This window comes from Columba livia, chromosome 6, assembly GCF_036013475.1.
Source record: "Columba livia isolate bColLiv1 breed racing homer chromosome 6, bColLiv1.pat.W.v2, whole genome shotgun sequence".
Taxonomy (NCBI): Eukaryota; Metazoa; Chordata; class Aves; order Columbiformes; family Columbidae; genus Columba; species Columba livia.
In genome coordinates, this window is record NC_088607.1 from 25581319 (window position 1) to 25605672 (window position 24354).

Below are 24354 nucleotides of genomic sequence, written 5' to 3' on the forward strand. Positions count from 1 at the left end.
CCTTAAATGCAAGAGGAAGTGTGGCTTTTGTTCAAGTCCAGTGTTAACATAGCCACTTGTGGTGGAGACTGAAAGGCATTTTACTAACACTAGTAAATTACTGATTTATCCCACCTAAGTAATCTTACGAATGATGTATTTTCAACACCCTGCCTACCACAGCACAAAAGCACAAGCACAGCATTACCTGCAGCTGTTGTCCAAAACATTGATACCTCATATTTGTCTATGAATGTGCAGTCAGCATCCAGTTTCTTGTTATAAAACTTAATCTTTTTTTTTTTTTTTTTTTTTTTTTTGAGTGAGGTGACAAAATAGTGATGGCTTTGTATTTTAGGTTTGTGGTTTTTTTTCATGTTATAGCATGGAAACCACATAGAATATGGCAGTATGGGGAGTAAATTCTCTTTCCCGGGCCACTAAAGCAACTGCAATTGAGAGAGCAGCCATTGATTATGGTTATCTGTATGCTATAACCAGTTAATCACAGTGATGTATGTAACTGTTGTGGAAGGTGAATTCCAATAACTTTCATAATGTGGAATACCAACTCACAGGATTTGAGCATAAATAACTTTTTTTTTTTTGAGAAATACAATGGATTTGTGCAGGAAATTGTACTTCATTAATATTACAGTGCCTGTTGCACAGTATCATAGCGATGCTCTGGCATTTGCATTTCTAGTTAATGCTGAAAGGTATTTGCTGTTCTGGAAGTACATTTTACAGAAATGTGTTAAAGCCCAGTAGATTGTTCCTTAGTTTAGGAAGTTGTATGTTTCTGATTGGTCAAAAAAATGCAGTTAAGGAAAACAGACTTTTACAAGAAGAAAATAAAACCTGATGCTAGCCTGATAACTTGTGTGTTTCTTTATCTTCTGATTCTGATAAATCTACAGGCAGCTAAGGTGATGGAAGTAGGGATATTATTATCATGTTTCTCTGACCAATTGCCTCACCTTTGTCTTAGGTCATGTATTGTTTTATCAGCCTCAGTTTATCAGAAGAATTAAGTTCTAGAATAGATTTTCATTGCATAGACTTAAACATTCTTCTAAAAAAAAAGTCATGATGATGTCTTTCTAATATTGTGAGTTTTTTTTCAAGATGCTGAAATATCTGGAAGAATATCTTTCTTGACAGAAGATATAGCAGTTTAGTTGCTTAAATAGCTCTCCAAAATATGCGTTTAGGGAATGAGTGTTCTTCAACAGAACACGCACAGCACTTTTGTATATCTTTGACCTTTTACCTTTATCTTTCTTTCCTACTCAAGAGGTCACTGTTCTTCAGAACTTTTAACTTCTTTTGTTTGTAAGAGCCACTGTATGTTCGTATCTCCTTAATTATGTGTTTTTATGCATTGCAAGAGAAAAATCAATAAATAGCATTTACTTAAAAGGAGATCTTGCAAGACACAAAGGCAGTGAGGAGAGAATTATCAAGTTAATCACAGAAACCTTCTACCTTTACTCTGATTTTCAAACACAATGAAAGCCATCTCAATGGCTGAATTGGAAATGGATTATCAGTGTTAAGACTTTTGCATCACTTGATTAAAAAAAAAAGTAATTTTAAAGTAAAACTGCTGAGCAGATGCTTCTATATGATGCAAGCTTGTATTTGCAGAAGGAATGTCTTCATTTCAGATCAAGGAAATTATTTTAGGGCACAGGTTTAGAAACCACAGGCCTCGATTCCTCAGGCAAGTAGGTGCACATGAAATGTTAGCAATGTCATTTGATTGTTTGCCTGAGTTATTTATTTTAACAGTTCAGTAATAGTTATGAAGAGCAACTTAATGTTTCTAACCTTTTATTCAGTGTTTCGATTTAACTTTTCAAAACTGAACTTATCAAAACACTGATTTTGGTTTAAGTTATTGATTTTCCTGTTCATGCTGTAGGAGTGTATATGAGGGTTTCTATTGCAATGCCTAAATCATAGGTGTTTCATATTCAAAATAGTGTTTTGTTGCTGACGTTGGATACATGTTGGTTTATGGCTGTATATTGCCAAATACAGTGGTTTTGTATTTGTAAACTAGCTCTACCTGTCTTGAGGCCAAATGGTATTATAGCCTTCTGGTAATAGCCAGTGGCAAGAACTAAACACTGGAAGGATTAGTATTGCTGCTATATTTAGTATAAATAATAAGTACTAAAAGAAATTCCATCAAGGGCGATCTATATTTGGGTAGTATTTAGAGATAACTTTATACTGATTATTACAGGTACTGCTGTAGTCAAATGAAGGCTTGTGACTTTAGATACTGACTGGCAGGATTCTTGCTATAGCACTGTGTGTAGTCAACAGCTGCCTCTCTGCAGTGTTCCAGAAACATTATTTCATTATGTGAGCCAAATAACCGACTTGGAGTAAAATTGCTTTTGGTTAAACAGGTCAGTTATAGATAACACTACAGTCTTTGTCTGAAATCTTGTATTAAAATTTAGATAAAATATATTTGGTGACTGTAATGATCACCAAACAAAGGATGACAAAAATAAGATCTAGAAATACCTAGCATATCCATTTCTCCAGTTGCCCATATGTACATGTACTTTCTACCACATGCATATTCTCTTGACTTCCAGTCAGGTCCCACTAGTCTAGTCTAAAGCAATCCACTTAAATCTCCTGCCATTTACCTACAGGTATAATCTTTTAAACCCATATGATACAGCCCTTGCTCTTACGTAGAATATAAGATTGTTTCAGCTTGGAGTTGCTTAGCTTGATTTCTTCTGGCAGTTTTTATTTTCCAATGGGCAATGGGTTCCTCTTAATACATATATGTTCAGACTAAGCTTCTTATTGATTTGATAGATACATGCTTTCCTGGTCTATTGATTAATTTGCAGTGCCACCAGGAGTTATTGGCATAAAGATCATCCTTCTATTTTCTTGTACAAGTTGCAAGCAAACATATAATGTGTTCATCACTTTGTTTGGAAACTGTTTCAGATGCTATTTGTGTGAAACTGTTAGCTACACTGGTTGCTGTTTCTTCAGTTTTTCAAGATTGTTGTCCAGCTACAGTACCTGGCTTTTAAAAAGACAAAGTTGAATTTTGGGGGAAGATTTGAGCAGCATGTTAAAAGTGACAGAAGGGTTTCCTGTGATATGATCAGAATTCTGCATCCAGAGGTTTATTTCTGGTTTTCTTTTGGTTATCAGGTATCTTAGTAGATTTTCTACTCTGCTATTATATGGCATGAACTGCTGTGAAAAAACCCCAGCCGAACAGCCCCACAGCTTGAATTGAACTGAAAGTAAATATTTTGAAGATGGCTATTAATAACTTGGTTTCTTCTGTTGTAAGGTCAGTGAGACAGTACTTTAATTTTCTTTATACTACAGATAGGATAAGTGTAAAATCAAGCATGCAAATGAGGGGGAGGGGAAAGCTCACATTAGAACTTAAAATCTGGAATTTAAAGAATATCCTACTTTATGTATTTTTTAATCTACAGTGCTGGCTTTTCAGCAGATAAAGGACAATATAATTGCTTTTGCCTGTTGTAGGAATCAAGTGATTAACTACTTACAGGTTAGAATGTTCATTTTCAAGCTGTACCAAATGGAAGCTGCGAGTTAAAAGAATATACTGGTTTTATCTCAAAAAACTTCAGTGCTACCCATATATGAGAATTCTGGAGGGGGGAAATAAATTACTTTTGGTTATATTGCTCTAATCCTTTGTCTTCTGATGCATTGTTGTCTGTTATTTCTGTAATTGTAATTGTATACTGAAGCTGTAGCGTGTAACAGACATAAAGAAAATTCTCCAGAGGTGGAATTAGTGCGGTTTACTTTCAGTGTAGAGAGCTTCAGTTAAGGTTTAGTGAAACTAAATTAGAATGTAACTTTTAAAATCAGGGATTTAAGCATCTGATGACCGTTAATACTCAGGAGTGACAGGAAGCTGAAGCTGTGTCACTGTCTTTATATTACTTTGGTCTAATGCTTAAGTGTTTATCATGGTGATTGAATAATATTAATGAATAGTGAAATATGGAATAGAAGTTATGAACACTGCTAAGGTATTTTAAGGGTAATTTGAGGCTGTATGTGTAGCAACACACAATGTTCCTGGAGTATTTAGCAATTGGAAGAGGAGTTTTAAAGCTATTTTTAATTTTGCCCTATGTGTAACAAATCACTAGAGATTGTCAAACTTCTAATTATTTTAATAGTTGTTTCATTTTAAAAAACCTTTTAATTTACAATTGCTCTCTTACTGTTTAGGTCAGGTACACTATGTACCATAATGTATTTCTTGTAATAGGTATATTTGGTTCCAGTGTCCTGCAAATGTAAAACTTGCTGATGTAGTCGCTGTTTTTTAATAGATCATTGACCCGTCAATCAGACTCTGACCATTCCAGAGATAAAAAGCTAGGCTTTCATTGGCTATTATGAATAGAGCACCTTTCCTCAAATTAAGAAATGGTGTAATAATTAACAGGTATAATGGATATGTGCATTCAGGTTTTGGTTATATCTTTGAGCTTTTGCTCCTCTTATCTTTGGTGTAGTTAACCCCCTACCTACCCATAGATAATTTAACTAAAGTAGAAAAAATTGCTCTAGTACAGCATGTAAAGCCCTGCATTATATTTACATGAACTAATCTAGGACACTTCACAGTTTTTTAATTTTAGTTTTGAGTTCCTTATACCATGGCATCTTAAGCACCAACTTTTCTATGAATACAAAAGTCTCTGAAAGGTCTTGCAACACCAGGTTGTAAGCTGGCCTCTAAATATACTGTTCTAATGATCTTGTGTATTTAGCAACCAAATTGTCCTTCCAGTGTCCTCAGAACTCATCAAGAGCTGAAGTATTCTATGGGCTTATTCAGTGTAGTTGACTCTTTGTTTTTCCTTATAAGAAAACTTAGAAGAATTCTGTTATAAGCTTACTCTGGGGGTATAGAAAGCAGGTAAGCAAATTGTGTGGTCCTGAACATACTTTTCTTCACTTAAGATTTCTATATCCTTGCAACTTGGTGCCCAAATACTTGAGAACTTTTCAACAGGACAGTAAGACTAGAATAAAATGATATCTTATACCTGTTACAGGTCAGTGATGGGCCCTTGTAGAAGAACTTGAAGATTGAAGTGAGGGAGCTGCTCACTCTGCCAAAGCCCAGTTTGGAAATAACTGATTTCATTAATCTCTGCATGGTATGCAAGTTCTTTAGAAATGACACAGACTTGTATCAGAATTCTGCTGTTCAACCTCTTTTGTACTATAGCACGTATTTTGAAGAAATCTGTTGTAATTAATTTGAACCTTTTATTCCCTTCATCCTACTTCTTAAGAGACATTTATACTGTTCGACTACAGAGTATCTAATTAGGAAAAGCTACCCATCTGTAATGGCTGCAACCAAGGGAACAACAAATGAAAAAAGCTATCAGTAGACTTACACATTTTGAAATGGAAAAATTTAATCTCATCAGTTAGGTTACACTTGTAAAGTTTATTTAAAGGTAGTGGTAACATTTTCTGTTTGTCATGGGGTCTGTTACTGAAGGTTTTTTTACATCATGTGTTGGTGGGCAACTTTGTATCTACAAAACGTATTAATGTCACTTCTTTAGGGATTCAACCTCACTGTCACTTTGCTTTCTTTCCCTTCTTACCTGATGCATTATTTTATTGTTGAACTGTAAATTCTGTCTTTTTTAGTTATTTGTATATCACCATTCTTTAATTATATGACTTAAAACTTTCAATTGTGTGGAAATTGTCCTTTAAAAGTTGCATTTTTGTGAGTCTAAATTTAAATGTACAACTGCAGAAGTTTGGATACTCTGATCTTTATGCTCATTGCAAAACAAATAATACTATAAAACTGAGAGATACCTGTCACTATTTTTTTGTAGTTTGTTTCTATTATGACACGATATATCTAATTTTAGTGATTATATATAGTTTTTCCAGTTATGCCTATAATATACCAGTGTTATAGGATGTTTATAGTTTTTCCATGTTATTATGAACTTTATGAACATGTGGATTTATCGACACCTAGTGGGTTGTTAGGAGAATGGCTTTTCATTTCATACATGCTAAATCAAAAATTTACTTTTCAATGCTGTATTGTTTCAGTGCTCTTTTTCTTCTGTTTGCAGATGGATTACCTCCCAAATTTTGCTTCTGGTGTCCTGTTTCCTACCTCTGCAGAATTTCCTGTTGCAGCAACTTCTATTAACAACACTCCCAAAACATGTAGCGAGGTGTCTGCATTTTAACAAACACTTGTAGCTGTAGCTGAGTATTTTGAAATTATATTATAGCAGATTTTTTTTTTAAAAAGCGTCTTCTGTGCTGTGTAAGGTGGGCTTTTAAAAAATAGCTAGAAAAGCTAGTAACTTCTTGGGTAGTATGATGCTATATAAATGAAATAAAGTAAATTCTGAATCATCTGCTCAAGTTTTACTGATCTCTTAGTGCTTACTAAAGAATTATAATTTATCAGTAATATTCTGAACCTTCAATTTCATAAAATCATCACTTAATACAGTATTTTTGTGCTAAAACAGCATGTAAAATATTGCATTACTATAAACTTTTAAATTAATTTCAAGTAGCTCTAGTATTTTTAATCATTTAGTTGAAATTGTAGTTTTCTGTGAGATTAGATTATCTCCTAACTATGCTGTGAACATTGCTTAAACAGTTGTTTCACATTAATTCAAATAAGGTACTGAATAGTGAATTCATATCAGGCTTTTTAATTAGCAATGGTAAATGAAGATGTTTGCTCAATAATTAAGTTTAAATTGAACTTCACTGTAATTCTGCATCTGCTATCTCTCTCCAGTTACTTTAAATTTATTTTTCTATGTGAGTTTGGCCCAATAAATAACTTATACTCTTTATTTTGTACATTTAATTTTATAGGCTTTGAGTAGCAGTGTTTTTACCAGTTAAATTATGAAATACTCTTTTGAATTTTAGGTATTTTTAAATTAAGCAAAGGCCAAATATGAATTTTTTTTATTTTCTAGTATTTGGTGGTGTGCTTATTGCATAAACCACATTGTTTAAAGTCAAACTTACATAGCAATCAAAAATGTCCAAAAGACCTCAAATTCATGTTTTTGTGGGGGCACCCAGTATTCCAAGCCTGCTGGAGGTGTCAGAGCAAAATAGTTCAGCACCTGCTGCTGAAAAATGGAGAGAACTCTGCTGTTTGTGTGATACCCGTAGTCTTTTTTCTGAAAAAGTCCAAGGTGCTGACCACTTGTTGTTTCAGGCAGAAAGTTCTCTGGTCACAGCACTTCCTACAAATGACGAGAGCTCTTGGCAGTCTGAACGGGGGAGATTAACAGTAGCAAATGAATATTCGACATCTCTCGTACCTGTGGCAGTAACTTGTACCAGCACACCTAAAAAGATTGAAAGCTTAATTTATTCTGATTGTCAGATATCTAAAGACAGATGCATACAGGCTGCAGATCACCACGCTCAGCAAAAATGTGCGGAGTCAGCTGGGCAGGACAAACAATCACGTGGCTGTTGTGCAGACCTCACAGAAAGAAAAGCTCATCGTTTAGATGTTAACAGCTCTGACATTTCTGATTTGGTTGACAGTACTAAGCAGATTAGCATACATCTGAGGTCTGTGGGACAGAGTGTTCAATCAGATTGTAGAAGTGATCACCATGAACATCTAAGTCAATATCTGAACATGTTTCTCCCCCAAAATCGAGAGTCAAAACCAAAAGAAGAACCAAAGGATTGTTTAGACTTTGCAGTGTCAACAGATACTGAATTTCGTAGCATAATGACTTCAAGTCAGATGGCTGTTTTTGTGCAGGATCAGAATAAGATGCAGAAGAAAATCATTAAACTGTTGGAAACAGAAGCAGGCAAAAAACCTGAAGAAGGACATTGTGATCAAGTCCAATTTGACTCTGGTGTTGGAACATGTCTTAATGTGGCTGAAAATGAATGTAAGGAAGAGTATACAAGTTCCCTTGAACTCTTCAGTTCTGAGGGTGATGAGAAAAATGTTTGCTTTGAAGCTACAAAACAAGAAGAAAATGCTCAGGATAATACAGAGAAGTCTCAAGAACTTAATATTCCTGCTGAGCCATTTGTAAATGAAATCCATATTGAACCATTGAGCTCAGGAATATTGTGCTCTCAAGTCAACAGCTCTCATAAGAGCTCTTCTAAAAGAGCCCACAAATGTGAAGATTCCTCCAATATTTTTCATTCAGGGTTTAAAGGGCAGCTGAAATCAAAGAGAGCTAAACTGAATTCTTTTCCAGCTGGTCCTGGGATGGGAGTGGATCAAGAAAGTATGACGAAGTTCAGGAAACTTCAAAACAAACTATCGCCACTTAAAAATTGCTGCTGCAAAAATCAAAAGTACAATGTTTTAGTCACAGTAGTACATCCTTGTCATATCAAAGAAATACAGGTGAAGACTAGACCAAAATCTTCATGTAAAATTCCTGTAGCAACAATTGTAGTTATTGACCAGTCAGAAATTGAGAGGAAGGTGATGCTGTGGCGTGGTGCTGCATTTTGGTCACTCACTGTGTTTCCTGGGGATATTGTGCTGCTTACAGGTGAGAATTCCTTTATTTGCCTTTTTTTTTTAAATGTGGATCTTTAAAATGTCTGTTTAAAGTAGAACAATATGTAAGCAGTAATTTGGAACTGTGGCTAAGCATTTGTAAGTATCTTTATTACACTGTTCAACATCACTTTTGATTCTCAGTCATCCTGCCAGTGGAGTGTCAACTGTCCCACAGAAGTTTGCCCGTCTCTTTGGCCTGGGACACAGCAGTGCAGTGACACTCCAGCAGTGCCATAGGTAGTCAGGTGTATTCTGTAACCTGACAGTGTTTTCAAACACTTGTTCCTGAAAGATAGAAGTGCTACTACGAACCAGATCTACTATTTATTTGATTTGTAGGCTTTTTTGTAATTCTGTGCTGTCGACCCAGCAGATGGACTGGAAAATTCTGATATGTTGAGTCTCAGGATGAGAAGTACTTTTCCTCCTGTGAAGAACTTTAGCTTAGTACTAGCATTTTGAGGTTGATCGTATTGTGAATTAGAAACTGACATAAACTGCAAAAATATAAAATGCTGCTTGCAGTTCACCTTTTTCATAACGTCAGCTAATAATGAGGATTCCTCCTGATAAATCCTTTGTACTCTTCAATATCTAACAGGAGGAAAACCCTCTCTCTTTAAGAGAGCACATCTCATGTAAGAGGATGCAGTACTATAAAAACAATATTGCACCTAACTTAGGGCTAGAGTTGACCAGAACTCAATAGTGATCTGGCCATTTAGGTTTTGAAATATGCAAAAAATTACACAACGTAAAATTGTTTGAATACTTCTACAGTTTAAAATACATATTTCTCTTAAGAGTTCTTTAAGTGCTTATGTATAGATGCAAAGGTAGATATTTCAAAGAGATTGAAGATAAGTTGGGCTGTTTCTTTTCAGCTTAGACATTTGTATCTCAGAATACACCAAAAGTGTCTCTGAGTAGGCTTAGTCCTTCACTACTCATTCTGAAATGTTGCACAGTAATAATTTACCCAATATGGTAAACCACTTAAACAGTACCTGCTGTGAGGCTATTAAATATTTTATATGTATTGAAGAATTACCTCAAGCTGTTGAGAAAATTTGATTAATTCATTGTAAATGGTGCTGGTAGATTTTAAAAAACCCTTTTGTTTCCAAGTGATCTATTTCAAACCGTTTTTCACACCTGTATGTATGATGCTTCTCTAGTCAAGAAGTATATTTCAATATGGTTGATACCTGAGTTGGTAAAGTGGCTTTTTTCTTGCAGATATAATAATGTATGAAAATCTCTGGTGTGGAGAAATCATGCTGCAATCTACGTTTACCAGTCAGTTACTGAATCTGGGGAACTGCTCAGCCCTCAATCCAGAAGAATGTAAGATTATAGTGCATAAGTTTCCACCAAAAAAAATCACAGTAAAACAGCTATTTAAAGTGCGTGATTTTGTTGACAATGCATCATACACAGTATAAAACAGAAATGTGAGCATCCAAGAGGTACAAAGCATTATAGGAAAGTATGACAGGAACATGTGTAGACAAGACGTGGACATGAAGATGCCAGATAGGCACACTGAGTTGATGCTCAAGTTGCGTGGTTACCATTCAAAACTCTGAACTATGAAAAACTGAATTCTTTGAACTTGCTTTAAGAAACAGCAGTTATCCCAGGACTCAACCATAAGATGTCTGAGATTTCATTAGGATTATTTAAATTTTTTGCAAAAATTTTAAAGGCTTATAGAGTAAGCAGATCCATTCAGGGAAAGTAATTCTCTGTGGGCTATAAAGCACAAAGTCTTTAAAGATACCTGAGCCTTGGAGAGTTGGAGACTAAGGGGGAAAATACAGTGGAAGTATCACTGTGAACTTGCATTGTTCATACTGGATTCCTGATGGCCATTATTGCCAGCTGTTTAAGGTGGATTCTGGTGTAAATGATCATGAATGGCTATTCTTACCAAGCTGTGACACAAGATTTCTTTCTTATTTTTGGTGTAATTTAAAGTATTGTACTTAGCTTAACTTCGAGATGTTATCAAGAAGAGGCAGATGAAGTGGTACGGTTCACTTTAGTGTTACCCATCTCAAGAATTTCTTGCCTTAAAATTATTCTGAAACAGTTTTGTGTTTGTCAGTGTGCATAGATACCGACTGATAAATTTTATACTTTGAAGCTTAAAAAAAGGGGGTATCCCTTTAACATTGTTTTTTCAAATAAGTTTATCCTATAGTGGATGGTGAAGTTCTCCGTGGTTTATTAGCATACATATTATCAGCATTTCCACACTTCGGAGACATTCCACGAAGACAAGTTCAGAGACTGGACAGTGTTCAGTATGTGCAGCTAGACCAGCTTCAGCCAAATACGTTGGTCCACTCAGTCTTAAAAATTATCAACATTGCCATATTAACAGGTAAGTTTGTGCACTAGACTTCAACTTCCAGAACTTCAGCAACAGGTGAAACTGAAAGAAATTTTGCAAGGCAGTTGTGGTTGCTTCTCATTCCGTACCCGTGTGTTTGACATGGGAGTGCCAAGTACAACCTTTGTAATGATCCACTCACGGGGTCCGTAGCAGTTAGAGAAATGGAGTTAGCAGCAGGAGGGAAATAATGGCTGTAATCAGCTGCTGAAAGGAGGTTACTGCTGCTAGTGCTCTTTAATGGCATCTCCCAGAGTCTGTGGGACAGGCATGCAGGCAGTGGGCACTGCTAATCAGGGATCCTGCTTCTGAGGGCTTGGTGAGTTTTCACTAAGGAATGAGCACTCACCACAAACTGCAGTTACTAGTGGGTTGACTTGTCAGTGAAATGGCTTGAGCATCTCCACAGTTCCAATAGTGTGGTACCTGATCTTCAAGAAGATGGTGGATTGCAGAGATGCAGATATGAAGTGTAGTGCTGGGAGGTGGAATGGCAGAAGGAACATCTTGGGAGGAATGTGGGCTCAAAATCCTTTTCAGGGAAGACAGATGTGTATAGCGGGAGTGATGAGAAGAGGGAGTTACTGCAGTTATGGTGGCTGATCATAAATGTGTATTTTTAATGGCTCTGGAAATTTGAGAGGTACATTTCCTGCTGTAGACCACTGCTTGAGAAATGGGGTTGGTTTTTGAAAATGTCAAGTGGGACAGTCAAGCTTTACTAATTCAGAGCTTACTTGCCAACTGCCTTCCACGTAAGCATCCAGTCATTAAATGAAAATTTGATTGTACTGTAAATCATGTGATTTTTTTAAGAATGAAATAAGTTATTGATTATTTTAATCCACTGTTTAGGATTTGCTTGCCATTCTTACTTTATAATGGAACTGTGGTGCTCTTTTCTAATGTTTTATTCAGAAGGTTTATTGGTTATTTCTATTTTTTCCTAGTTAGATACTTAAAGCTAAGCATTCCTGTTTTCTGAAATCCATGCAGTATTTCTTTATAATAACCCTTACTTGTGTGCATTTTTTACAAGTTCTTGATTTTTCAACACTGGAAAATGCACAGTGTGAAACTACTAAGATGTCTTTCTATGTTATGCCTGTTTCTCCTGCATGAGCACAACAGAGAGCTACCTCATTAATATAAATGGTTTTGGAAATCTGACTTTCCTATATATTTTTATTGTAAAAACTCCTCTCCCCTAAAGAATCATGCTCAGCAATCCATGTACTGATTTTGAGCTTGTTCTTCATCCTTTTCAAATAGTGAATGCAATTATTTTAGGATTCTTTTTGGCGGAAGAAATTTTCCACTTGAAAATTGATGATTTGTTTCTATTTCTTCACAATCAGGCCTTACAGCTGCTTCCTAGTATCCTCTCCATTTTCGAAAATGAACAAAACCAAATTATCTTGGGGCATTCTCAGTATTATATGCAGTTTCTTGCCATGTTTTTTAACATGCTTTGGGCAGTTAAAGACCACAGTTCCTTCGCAGAAAAGGTCTTGCTCTCTCTTCCCTCCATGACTGTTCTGATTATCTTTTCTTCACAGTACCACTGTTTCTCAGTGTTTCACATAAAGCTTTGCATTTCAATGTTGTCATATTGCACTATCTTCTTGTATCAGTGCTTGTATTAGTACAATCCAAATTTTTGCCCACACTGTCAATATCATGTTTATTCATTATAAATAGAGAATTATGAAGATAAATCTCGGAACTGTTAGATGTTTAAAATGAGTTCTTGTTCAAAATTGTGTTCTTTATGAGAAATATTGTAGTTCATAAGTGTGGAACTGAAACTTTAAGGGCAGTATCCTAGGCAAGAGTGCTGTAGAGATGGTAATTTTTTTCGAATTTATATATACTGTTACTAATCCTCTTAGTGTGCTTGTACATTACTATAGTTTTCTTTTATGTGAAAAGTTCCAGAAAAATGTTTATTGTTGTGTATTCCATAGAAGTTACAGGAACTTTCACTTCAAATTGACAGTGTGTTGCTGAGAGATTGAGTACAATTTCTTTCCACTTATACCAGTCAGGATGAGTGGGAGCTGAAGGGTACCTGCTATTTCAAGGGGAGGTGTCCAGTTTCTGAGTATTTAGGTGGATAAAGGTAAATTATTATAGTTTATGTATTCCTTCAAACTAGATTAATGTTACTGAAGAAATTGGATTGTTTACTTTCTGTCATGAAGAAATTGTAGGTAATTCTTGTTGGCTTATAATTGTACCATGAAATACAATATCAGCGTGATTTAATCTTAATATTGAGGCATATGGGTTCTGTGTGTTTGTTTTGTTTTTACTGTAGAAGTCATAATTTCAAACTTTTTCAGAATCTGTGTATAGCTACAGAGGTGGCAACCAAAGGAAAATTATTCTAACGGTAGAACAGAACAGAGATCAACACTACAGGATGGTGCTGTGGGGAGCAGGGGCTGCCTGGTGCCCTCAGCTTCAAAGGAAAAAAGGTAAAGTCCTTCTACCTGTAAGTAGCTGTAAAAGGATTTTTGTGATGCTCTTAGTATCTTCTAAATGCTCACCCGGTAACATTTTTCCGTTCAACCTCTAAATACTCCCCTTGGAAGGGCAAAGTATTTGATACCAATTTGATACCAATTTTAACATGTCTTCTCTGTTCAGAAGCCGTGCCATCAGCAACAGAATTGGAATACGCTCACTTTAGAATACTGAGAAAGCATGAGTATTTAGAAACTTGAATCCAGACACAAAATGCACTGGTGCCTGGCAGTTATGTAACTGTAAGAAAAACCTGGGTGTTAACTGTGTTATCAGTTTTGCTGACTTTTTCTTATTGTCTGTTTTGGCACAAATTGCTGGTTTTACTATTAGGTTGGTGCAAAAGAGTTGTGGGTTTTGCATTGTTGAAGTTTGCCATTTGGTATTAGAACAGATTCTTAAACGTGGTTGTTTTACATCATTTGAATATGCTTTTTTCTTTCTTTTTTTTGCTACTGACTTATTACTTGCTGTTTATTTTATATTTATTATAGACTATGGAAATTATGTTAGACAAAAAGCATATTCAAGCAATTTTCTTATTTTAGTACAAAATGGGTTGTAAAGCAGTGGGGACAACTCGCAACATCATCAACGCATTTGGTCCAGGAACTGCTGACAAACATACAGTGCAGTGGTGGTTCAAGAAGTTTTGCAAAGGAGACAAGAGCCTTGAAGATGAGGAGCATATTGGTGGCCGTCAGAAGTTGACAAAGACCAATTGAGAGCAATCACTGAAGCTGATCCTCTCACAGCTCCACGAGAAGTTGCCGAAGAACTCACTGTCAGCCATTCTACAGTTGTTCAGCATTTGAAGCAAATTGGAAAGGTGCAAATGTGGGTGCCTCACGAGCTGACCAAAAATAAAAAAATAGTTGTTTTGAAGTGTCCTCATCTTCTACGCAACAACAAACCATTTCTTGATCTGATTGTGACGTGCAATGACAAGCGAATAGTATATGACAACCAGTGATGACCAGCTCAGTGGTTGGACCAATAAGAACCTCCAAAGCACTTTTCCAAAGCCAAACTTGCCCCCCAAAAAAGTGATGGTCACTGGTGATCTGCTGCTGGTCTGATCCATTCCAACTTTCCGAATCCCAATGAAACCATTCCGTCTGAGAAGCCTACTTAGGAAATCAATGAGATGCACAGAAAACTACAGCGCCCGCAGCCGGCATTAGTCAATATAAAGTACCCAGTTCTTCTCCACGACAACACCCAACCGCATGTCACACAACCAAGGCTTCAAAAGTTGAATGAATTGGGTTGTGAAGTTTTGCCTCATCTGTCATATTCCAATCAACAGGGGAACGCTGAAGATCTTAATAGGTTAAATTCAGGTTTCAGCCACATCTTGTACCCTACTTAGTCTCTGTCTTCTCTTACCAAGTGCCAGTTTGTTTCCTCCTGTTTAGATTTTCCCTCAGTGTTGCTCTGGTGTTACTGTCTGAATCTTGCTTTGGACTGGAACATACTCAGTTCTAGGGGACTGCAAGATCTCTAGTCAGGTGTGAGGTGCATGAAACTAGAATGATGCTCAGAGGAGACTTTTTTTTGGAGTATTTTACTGTAAAACACTGTCTGCCAGCAGACTTTTCAGGAGCTTGCAATTTTAGCAAGTTATACCAAAAATCAGACTGATCCAAAATACGAAAATATTAAAGCATGCTAATAAAATGCTTGTACAGATATTTGAATATATGAAAAAAACCCAACCAAACAAAAACAACCAACCAAACAAAAAAAACCACCAAAACAAAGAAAAAAACTCCAGTACTTTTCTAACCTCATTTCCAAAAATTATTTTGGCTCAAACTTTCAACTTGAGTAAACACTGGAAAAAATAACAGTCTAAATGGTTATCAGGTTTGATTAGTAGGTGCATACTGGATTCCTATAACAAAGTGAAGGACAACCCTAAATATATTACTCTTCTGTAATCTCTATTCTTGAAGTATTTATTAGAGTCAATTGGAAGATGGAAAATGAATTAATATTTTAAAATCAGAACATTAAACAGGGACATATTAAACATGGAAGTTGATTAATAACATGAAGGGTTTTTTCTTCTAGATATTGACAACTTTTAATTATGAGAGCTGACAAGAAATTTCACAACTGGTTTGTTTTTCAAAAAGTTGAGTTGTCTTGAAAGCTGAATTCAGTACACATGAAATGAAAGCATCATTTGGTTATGGGAAAACTCATGCCAAGTTTATAGGGAAGGGAAAATCAAAGGCCCTATCTTTCATCAGGCTTGAAATGCAGTTGCCAAAACCAGTCATGAAAATGCCTTGCTGATTTGTTTCTCAGTGTTATGGGTGACCTTGGATTTCTATGAATTAAACAACATATAGAAAGTAATTTCTGTTTGCTTTTCTGTAGATCACATATGGGACTTTAAATACCTTCTGGTCCAACACAGTTCTGTCTCAGGTGACTTTGAACTGCACACGACTCCGTGGTCATCTTACGAGTGCTTGTTTGATGATGACAAAAGGGCAATTGAATTTAAAGAAAAGTTTCAGAAAAGCAAAATGTCCCATATGCAGGTGACAAAGCTCTCAGCACATTTGGAGGAAAAATGCTCAGGTAAAGTTGTTGCCCATAGCTCTTTAATAGTCTGTTGTACAGTGGATAACTATGCAAAATGGATGTTCTGTTGATCGAATAAATGTGTGGTTTGGTTCTCTTGCATGTGATTTTTTTTGTTGTTGTTGCGTTGGTTTTGGTGGGGTTTGTTTTGTTTTAAGTTGGCACTGTTCTGGGAGTCTGAATTTATTCTGGAGGCTGCTGCTCACTATGCAGCCAAACGATGAATAGAGCCTTCATTCAGTGAGCCCAGAGGTGGGATCGGTGGTATGTGGTACCACACAGTGATAGCTTTGGAACATAGGGAGAAATGCTGCCTGTTGTTGTTCATGCCAACCAGTCTAGTAATTATGTGTTTAATCACTGAAGGTTTGTCAAATACTGTTTATTCAAAACTAGAATTCTCTAAAGCAGGAGTAAAATAGCTACTGTAATTGAAAACTTCTTATGAAAGAACAAAGAATATATTTTACACAATCACCCCCTCCCCGATAAACCTAGAAGATTGCTGAGGTTGGTGTTAAACATTAAGGAGTAACTGAATAAAGTTGGTACTGCAGCATCTAACTGTAGTTCATGTATAAATAGTGGAAAGCTAAGTTGTTGAGGCTATGCTTTTTCAGTTTCTCTGAGTTAACTTGGAAGAAAAGCAATTGGAAATTATGTGCACAATTCTAATGTCTTGATCTCTTAGATTCTTCTGTATTGGCATCTGCTGCAATAGTAACTAAAAATGTGGTACTTCTATGCATTTTAAAATAACACTTACACAGTGAAAAAAATCATTATGGTTAAGTAATCTCTAAAAACATAAGCACGTGCTACTAAAGGAAAAAATATCAAAGCTTCATTGATAATTATTTGGTTTTGAATCATCTGTAACCCTTGCTTACGCTTCTGGTTATAAATAAAGCTGAATGCAGATTTGATTGAAATTGTTATTTTTGTAGGAGTGATTCACGTGAAAGCCCATATCTTAGAACTGAAGTTCACGATTTCAACTGGCCAGTACAAGCAAGTCATCTTCCGTGCCGACACTTCGCTGGAGTGTGTTTTGGCTTCTCTGCCTATGATTACGTATTCAGGTTGTGCTAAATGTGGTTTGGAACTACAGGCAGATGAGAACATGATCTACAAGCAATGTATTAGATGTTTGCCATACAACCAAGTAAAAACATTCTACAGGTAAACAAAACAAAACTGAAATTATGTGAACCGTTAGGGAAGTAAGCTACAATTTTCTCCATTTTAAGTTCCTTCGTATATAAAATCCTGTATTTAAGACGTGGTTAGCAATTTCTGTTTTTCTAATGAATTTTCAATGATCTGTTGTTGAATTGCTGTGTTATAGTACCATCATGTATAGATTATATCCTTCATTTAAATCTAACTTTTAAATTTCTTTGAATACTTCATCCTAGAGTAATGAGTTCTACTGTGTCAGTAAGCTAAGGTAGAGTAGGAGCTTGAGGAACAAAGGAAAACTCCTTGAGTGTCTTGTTTTGACCTACGTTTGAAGTAGGGTGAACACACAACCATATTTTTAAACTGATTAATCAATTTTAGCCTTGCAGAAATAATAACAAATGTTTTCAGTCAACATTCACATAGAGGGCAGACATACTAACTTATCAGCAGGTGGCACTGTGAGACAAGAGGTATATGCACATTTACTTAGAGAAAATAAACTAAACAGATCCAGGTGGTGTAAGAAAATCATCATTAGCTAATTTTCTAATTCTTAAATTTATCTTGGGCTTTTGAAATGTAAGTATTGTAGCAACTTGGAAGATGTGTAGGTAGAGTAATCGAGACAATCATAGATGTAACAGAATTGTAGAATATGTATGTTTTCTACCAAAATTCTGTCTAAAATTATTGCTAAACTATTTCATGGTGAGTTTAATGAATCATTGCATACTTGATAGTTTCTCCCTTGGCTTTGATTTGAATACCAGAATCCCATTTGTCTAACAAGATCAGTGACTTTGTCTTTTTTTTTTTTTTTTTTTTTTTTCCTCAATGCAAAATAGTCTTGTATCTTTAAATTTAGATACTATGTGTTTTGCTATGAGGGAGGATTAAGTGCAAAGAGTTTTTTCTTAACTGAAAAGATTCTCCGTCTCTTTCCCAAGATTGATCTCTCATGTGGTCCTGGAGGACCACAACTTACTCTCTGGCTCAAAAGGTGATAGAGAAGTGATGAAGTTTTCCAATGTCTATATTCTCAGCGTGTGATGTGGGACTTAAATGCGCAACTTTTTCAAAGAGAAGGCTGTCATTTTTTGCACTGAAATTTTGCTCTTAGTCACAATGCATCTCTGTGGTTGTATTTCCAAATTCAGTATTGTAGGATGACTTAGTACATTTACATCCTAACAGGAGAAAAATCAGTCTCTTTTGCTAAAGAAATACCTTGTTGAAATGACATTAACTTATTAACTACATGTGCTGTTGTAGCATGGTTGCACTGCTCAACAGCTTGATTTGTCAATGGTTAGTGTTAGTCTTGTTTATAAAACTATGCATGAGTAGAAAATTACTTGTTTTTTTCCCTGTAGTTTGCTAATTCACGTCCCCTTACCTCAGATTGGTTTTAGTCCTTCAATAAACGGGATTCAGTGTGCTATATCTCTAGCAAGGCAATAGCTACCAGCATCTCATTGGGGCTAAAATCTGCATATTGTTTTCTACTTAGTATGAGGAATTGTAATAATGCTAAACACTGCAGACTTCTTAAAACATAGGATTAGTCTGTAATTTGATTTGCTGCTTTGTGATTCAGAGAATGTAGTAACTTATTAATTCAACATACTTTTTTTTTTTTTAAGAGTGTGAATATTTAAGAGATTAAATACACACTATGGTAGGAAAATAGATATTGTGGTAAGGTCTTAGTACTTAAGAGACTTACATAGCCTTAAAATCTAGGGTGTCAGTACTATGGGTCAGTGAAGTCATCCCCTATCACCTTTTTCCTTTGAATGTAAGAGCCCAGTTTTGTTAATCTGCTGTGATTCTAATGAAGCTCATCTTTTCCTTCAGCTGCTGAAGACACAAGCTTAAGATAGATGCATGTTAGCTGCTTTTTTTTTTTCTTTCCTGAGTTAAATACCCAGAACATTGAATGTTTCAATAGTAGCAGTCATAATGAGGCAGAAGATCCTAGAAACTTTTACTTTACATAAATGGTGTCGTATACTATGTGTAAATATTTCCATATTCTTTTTGAGCTAGGACAATATCAAGCTGGAAGAAATAAACAAAAGAAAGACAAGGAAAAATATTTTATATTTCAGAGCTCACCTCCTAGATTTCAGATATCACAGATGGGTCCTTGTTTCTTACATCTGGTTTTGCCAAACTTTGTTTCCTAGCATCTTTTCCCTGGAATTTGGTATGATAATTAATTTTTCAGTCTATACCAATGAGTGTCACTTAAAAATATGAATGTTTTAACAGTAGTAGTAATCTGATAAGAGAGTCATATATACTTGTGCTCAACACAGACTGACTCTAACCCTTCCATACTAATGGAAAAGCCCATTTCAGTGGCATACTTCACCAGCTTTGTATACAGGTACCAAAGGTTGTTTACTCAGTAGCCTCTAAGGAATATTTTGGTAGAATTATGTGTGCTTTGAGTGAAATTTAGTAATATCCTTAAATATGTTTAACTGTTTACAATTATTTAAATTAACCTCATTAAAACCAGTTATATTTAAAAATTAAAGTTAATCACTAAATTGCATTTTCTGTGGTGCTAGTGAAAGAAAACCAACAGTGCTAGGTTCTGTTTTGGAGGCTGTGTTGGATTATTTTCTCAATATGACAGTTCGCTTTTGTTAAAGTAAATCAGATTATCTGAAAGAAGACTTAGATGGCCTTGAGAACAGAGTATGAACTGAGAAACAGGTAGTTGGTATATAGTAATCAGGAATTAAGCAACATTTCTCCTAATGCATCACTTGGTTTGTGAGTTACATCTGTAGGCCACATTTGCCTATGGCTTTGAAAGCTTTCAATTTTACAACAGCTCTTGGTATGTTTCACTGCAAACATATTTAATTATACTGTTTCCACAATGTTAATTTAGTATTTCTGAAAATCATAATAACTCTCATGTACTTCAGCATAAATTGTCTAAACCAAAATACATGTCTTCAGAGATAAAATAGCAATTCTCCACAATTATTTGAGAAGCTGAGCATACAAGTGTACTGTTAAGCTTTCTCTCATGAAGAGAGCTAGCAGTCTTTAATGACTACAGATAGTGTGAGCCTTGGTTTCTGCCTAAACCAACAGATTGGAAATAATCTGACAGATAATCTGACATGGAGTTCTCTTATCTCTTTTGATCATGTTACTTAAGATTATGAAATTTAGCAGTAGCTTTAGATCAACAGATGGCGAGTCAAATGATTTGCCTACTGGGAAAGCAGCATATTTGCAGTTACCTGCCTTTGTGCCTCACAGGCATTCAAATTAGGGCTGTTAGGTATATTTTGGATCATGCTAACTAAATTAGTCCGTTAGTAACACACTCTGAGTGTCAGTATACTGAAGTACTGACTGACTGTCCTCTGTGGCAGTGCAGCTCGGCTGACCTCTTGAAGTTAATATCTTGTCCTGTTGGGAGCATCTCTTACTGAAATGTTCTGCACTGAAGATGATTGTGCCTTATTTTATTACTTTATTTGACATATCATGTTTTGGTGCTTTTTTTTTTTAGTTCTTGGTGTTATGTTGGAGTGTAATATCATGTTGTATTACTTTCAGAAATGTTGCTGCAATCAAAAAACCATAGCAGCTAACTTTCAAGAGTCTTTTTTTCTGACCTAGACCTGCTTTGATGACGGTAGAAGATGAAGGATATGAAATTTATGTTCATGTGGTGTCTGAGTTGATGGAAAAAATCTTCCTCAACATTCCTGCAGACTGGCTGAACAGATTAGTAGGTACTGTTTCGTGAGTTACTTGTGATAAAAACAGACAGCAAAGTTCAAAATGGAAGTGACATTTTTAATTTTTGGCAATTTAGAACTGGGATGAGATTGTTCTGGAAATATGACAATTGCTCATTGTATGATACAAAAAAAAAATCTCAAAGAGAACAGTTGCTGACACACTCAGAAATTCAGAGTTGAGGTAGTAACAAAAGGTGAGTTTGTTTAAACACTTATACATTATATAGCTAAGTATTTAGTAAATAAAAGAATTCCTTATGAAAAATAGAATTTAATAGCAGGCATGCTTTCACAATGTAAATAACTGAGCTGTATTTCAGACAGGCTTCCCTTGATAATCCTGTTTGGCTTCTTGAGGTGTTCTACATGATTCACAAGTGTTACAGTTTAATGGGAAACAGTCTTTGCACATTGTTGTTAAAAATTATTTAAAAACCAAAAGCTAATTTTCTATTCAGATGTTGAGCTATGCTTCCAGTAAGTCTGTGTAGCTTTCATGGAAGCAGAACTTGAATGTTAAGTGCTATTATGAAAATAAAGAGTACATTGGATTGTTCTGTCTTTTGCAGTGCCCTCCTCAGATATAACCTACAGCACAATAGTAGCAGATCTGTGTCATTTGCTGCTGGCAGATACGGAAGCATCCTATTTGTTGGAAATTAGGAGCCATTTTGTGCTAGATGAAAACAGCTGTCCTCTGCAAAAGGATTTCCATCTGCTAAATTTTCATCCTGATCTTTGAAGTGTCGACCTCTGCTGTAACTGAGTAACAGAGACCATAGGAATACACAGATGGCAAACAGAAGAAAAATGAATTAGCTCAAGGAAGGAAATCTTTTTAAAAATACAAGAAAGGATTTTGGTTTTAACTTACACGCTCACACAAAGGACTGGTATGGAATATCTGCTAATAGTCTATACTGCTGCTATAATACTGATAAATTGTTATAAAGTATTTTTTTATACATACAGTTTTCTTAATAAACTTTTACGGGGTATCTGTTTCCCTTTTCTCTCCAGAAAAATTCACTAGCATTGAGAGACTGAGATTTTCTCATATATGGCAGATTAGATGAAGACAGCCACAACTCAGTAGTATTATTATAGTTATGAGTTTTTTTTTGTCTTATCCTATACCTTATCTGTAAGCTGGTTATGTCTTTGCTTGTTTTGCTGTTGTGTTTGCTTTCCTTCTTTTTAACAGCAGAATTTCTGCCACTTACCCTCAGCAATTTTGCTGCCTTTGTTTTCTGTTGTAAAACAGAACCATCTCACTGAATTTAATTTTGTGTATCTAGAAGTTGTTGCACTGATTTATTTAAGAGGTTTTAAACAGCTTAAAATAATGCATTCTTTCATGGACACTTTAAATGATTTAGTTGTGGTATTTATCCAGCATAAGCTGGCAAATAAACTTCATCACCTTAAGCCAACTTAATCAGTTTAATACTGGTCTGCAAAATTTTCTCCTGACTTGGTCAGATTTAGAAATGAACTTAATTCTTTTTGAAGTCTTTAGTGTATTCTGATAGGGATTTTTATCAGTAGAAGACTGAGTAAATGATGACTACAACTGGCTTCATAAAGTAACAATCTCATAACTGTTACTTTTGAATGTGGTTAAATATATAGATCAGTATTCTCCCCTGATATAAATATCTCTCTCTGATATAAATTGTGCCTCTTACCCTGCAGCTTACACCAGCCTCAGTATGAATCACGTTTGCTCTCCGGCTAGGTCCTTGCAGATCTTTACCTGCACTGTTCTCATTTAGGAAATCAGTTTCCACATAGACCTTTCAGCTGTCCTCAGGCTTCAAACAAAGAACTGTTCTCAAAAATGAATTTGATAAATCAGGTTGTCAAATGTATCATAATACAAGTGACAGGACTGTTGAACAGCTTTCATGTGCTGTTTCTTGGAAGTGGCTACTTAAAATTGAAAAGCAGTGTTTCTTGGTGCTGGTTTGGATTCTGGTTTTGTATCTCATGTGAAAACAGTTTGGGACTGTTAGCTTTACTCAACACCATTAGAAACCTATGTGTAAACCATGTGTTTTCTTGTGTACCAATAAAGGGGAAAGTAGTAACATTCATTATAAGTCTGGCAGCAAGAGAATCCTAAGGATTATTGGATGACTTTGAAGAAATGAATTCTCAGCTGAAGTGTCACAAGGTCACTTATTTAACTACTTGTGTACTGATCAATATGGTCAGATTCTATAGATAAACAAGTTTGTGCAGCTCTGCTACTCAAAGCAAACTTAGTCTCCCACTTTAAGCCTTAGCTGTCCTATGATAAAATAAATCCCCAGTATTTTTGTCTATCCCTGAAACAGTTTCTGGCAGTTTTGTCAGCAAGCATAGAAATACTGATCTTATGTCAGCAAAATCAATTTACTGCGGTGCCAAGATACCTGAGACTAGTACAAGAAAGCACAGTGACACCAAAACCTATGCTCAACACTGGCACCACTGATGTGTAAATCAAGTGCAGATGGTGGGACAAAAAGTCCAGGAAAAACTAGGTAGCCACTTGCAGAACAGATACACTGCAAATTCTCTGGAGAGGAAAGGGAAGGTGGAGAGTGAACCACAAGGGAGTATAAATACTCTGCTTGAGTAGTGGTAGGGCTTCTCCAGGATCCTGTTCTTTAGAACAAGAATGCAACCATTATTGATGTCTGTTCTAAAATGGTAGTAACTTGCTGCTTACTGTCATTTGAGGGAGTTGTGCTATCACTAAGTTACATGACAGATTTCTTGCAGAGCTTTAGAAGTTCCTATATTTGTAAATAGTAATGGAAAGTACTGACAAAGGTGTCACATTTTGTATGATCTTGTATCTATTTTGTGTTTTCTGTGCCATGTGCTTTAGTAAAACTGTAAAGTTTTTTAGGGGAAAAGAGGCACTGTTAGGCAGTGAGAGATCTTACAATCAGTCCTCCTTCATCTGAAGAGGGACCTTTCTCATTTACTTCACTCGGATGACCTTGAGCAAAGTCAAGTACGTTGATAAGTGCATTTAAATATGTTTCTTCATAATTTTAGCTGGAATTATTGCACACACAAACTGTAAGTATTGGTACTTTAATTTATAAGAAGCACAAAGAAAAAAGACCACGTTAGTACAATACATTATTTTATCACTTTGACTATACATCAAGTCAGATGACTTCCCCCTTTAGAGGTATTTATGTTAATAGACACTGTACGTTACATGCATCTTCTGCACAAGCTAGTAAACCTGTCTGAAA

The 24354-nt window shown here is 35.6% G+C and overlaps 1 protein-coding gene across 15 annotated transcripts in view; it reads left to right on the forward strand.

Annotated features, from left to right (window-relative positions):
• SHLD2 (shieldin complex subunit 2) overlaps positions 1-22530 on the forward strand; it is a 35821-nt gene extending 13291 nt beyond the window's left edge. For 6 of the 15 annotated variants that reach the window (XM_065067585.1, XM_065067591.1, XM_065067594.1 and 3 more), the window contains 9 exons: positions 5088-5192; positions 6147-8597; positions 9848-9955; positions 10803-10997; positions 13352-13486; positions 15924-16130; positions 17081-17315; positions 20973-21088; positions 21667-22530. In XM_065067585.1, coding sequence (XP_064923657.1) covers positions 7091-8597; positions 9848-9955; positions 10803-10997; positions 13352-13486; positions 15924-16130; positions 17081-17315; positions 20973-21088; positions 21667-21839 — 2676 coding nt within the window. In that variant the 5' untranslated portion in view covers positions 5088-5192; positions 6147-7090 and the 3' untranslated portion in view covers positions 21840-22530. Of the gene's footprint in view, positions 1-3180; positions 3326-5087; positions 5193-6146; positions 8598-9847; positions 9956-10802; positions 10998-13351; positions 13487-15923; positions 16131-17080; positions 17316-19429; positions 19528-20909; positions 20953-20972; positions 21089-21666 lie in introns of those variants that run through there. The other 9 variants (XM_065067588.1, XM_065067587.1, XM_065067590.1 and 6 more) reach the window with 5 other exon arrangements.
• Positions 22531-24354: the final 1824 nt, after the last annotated feature.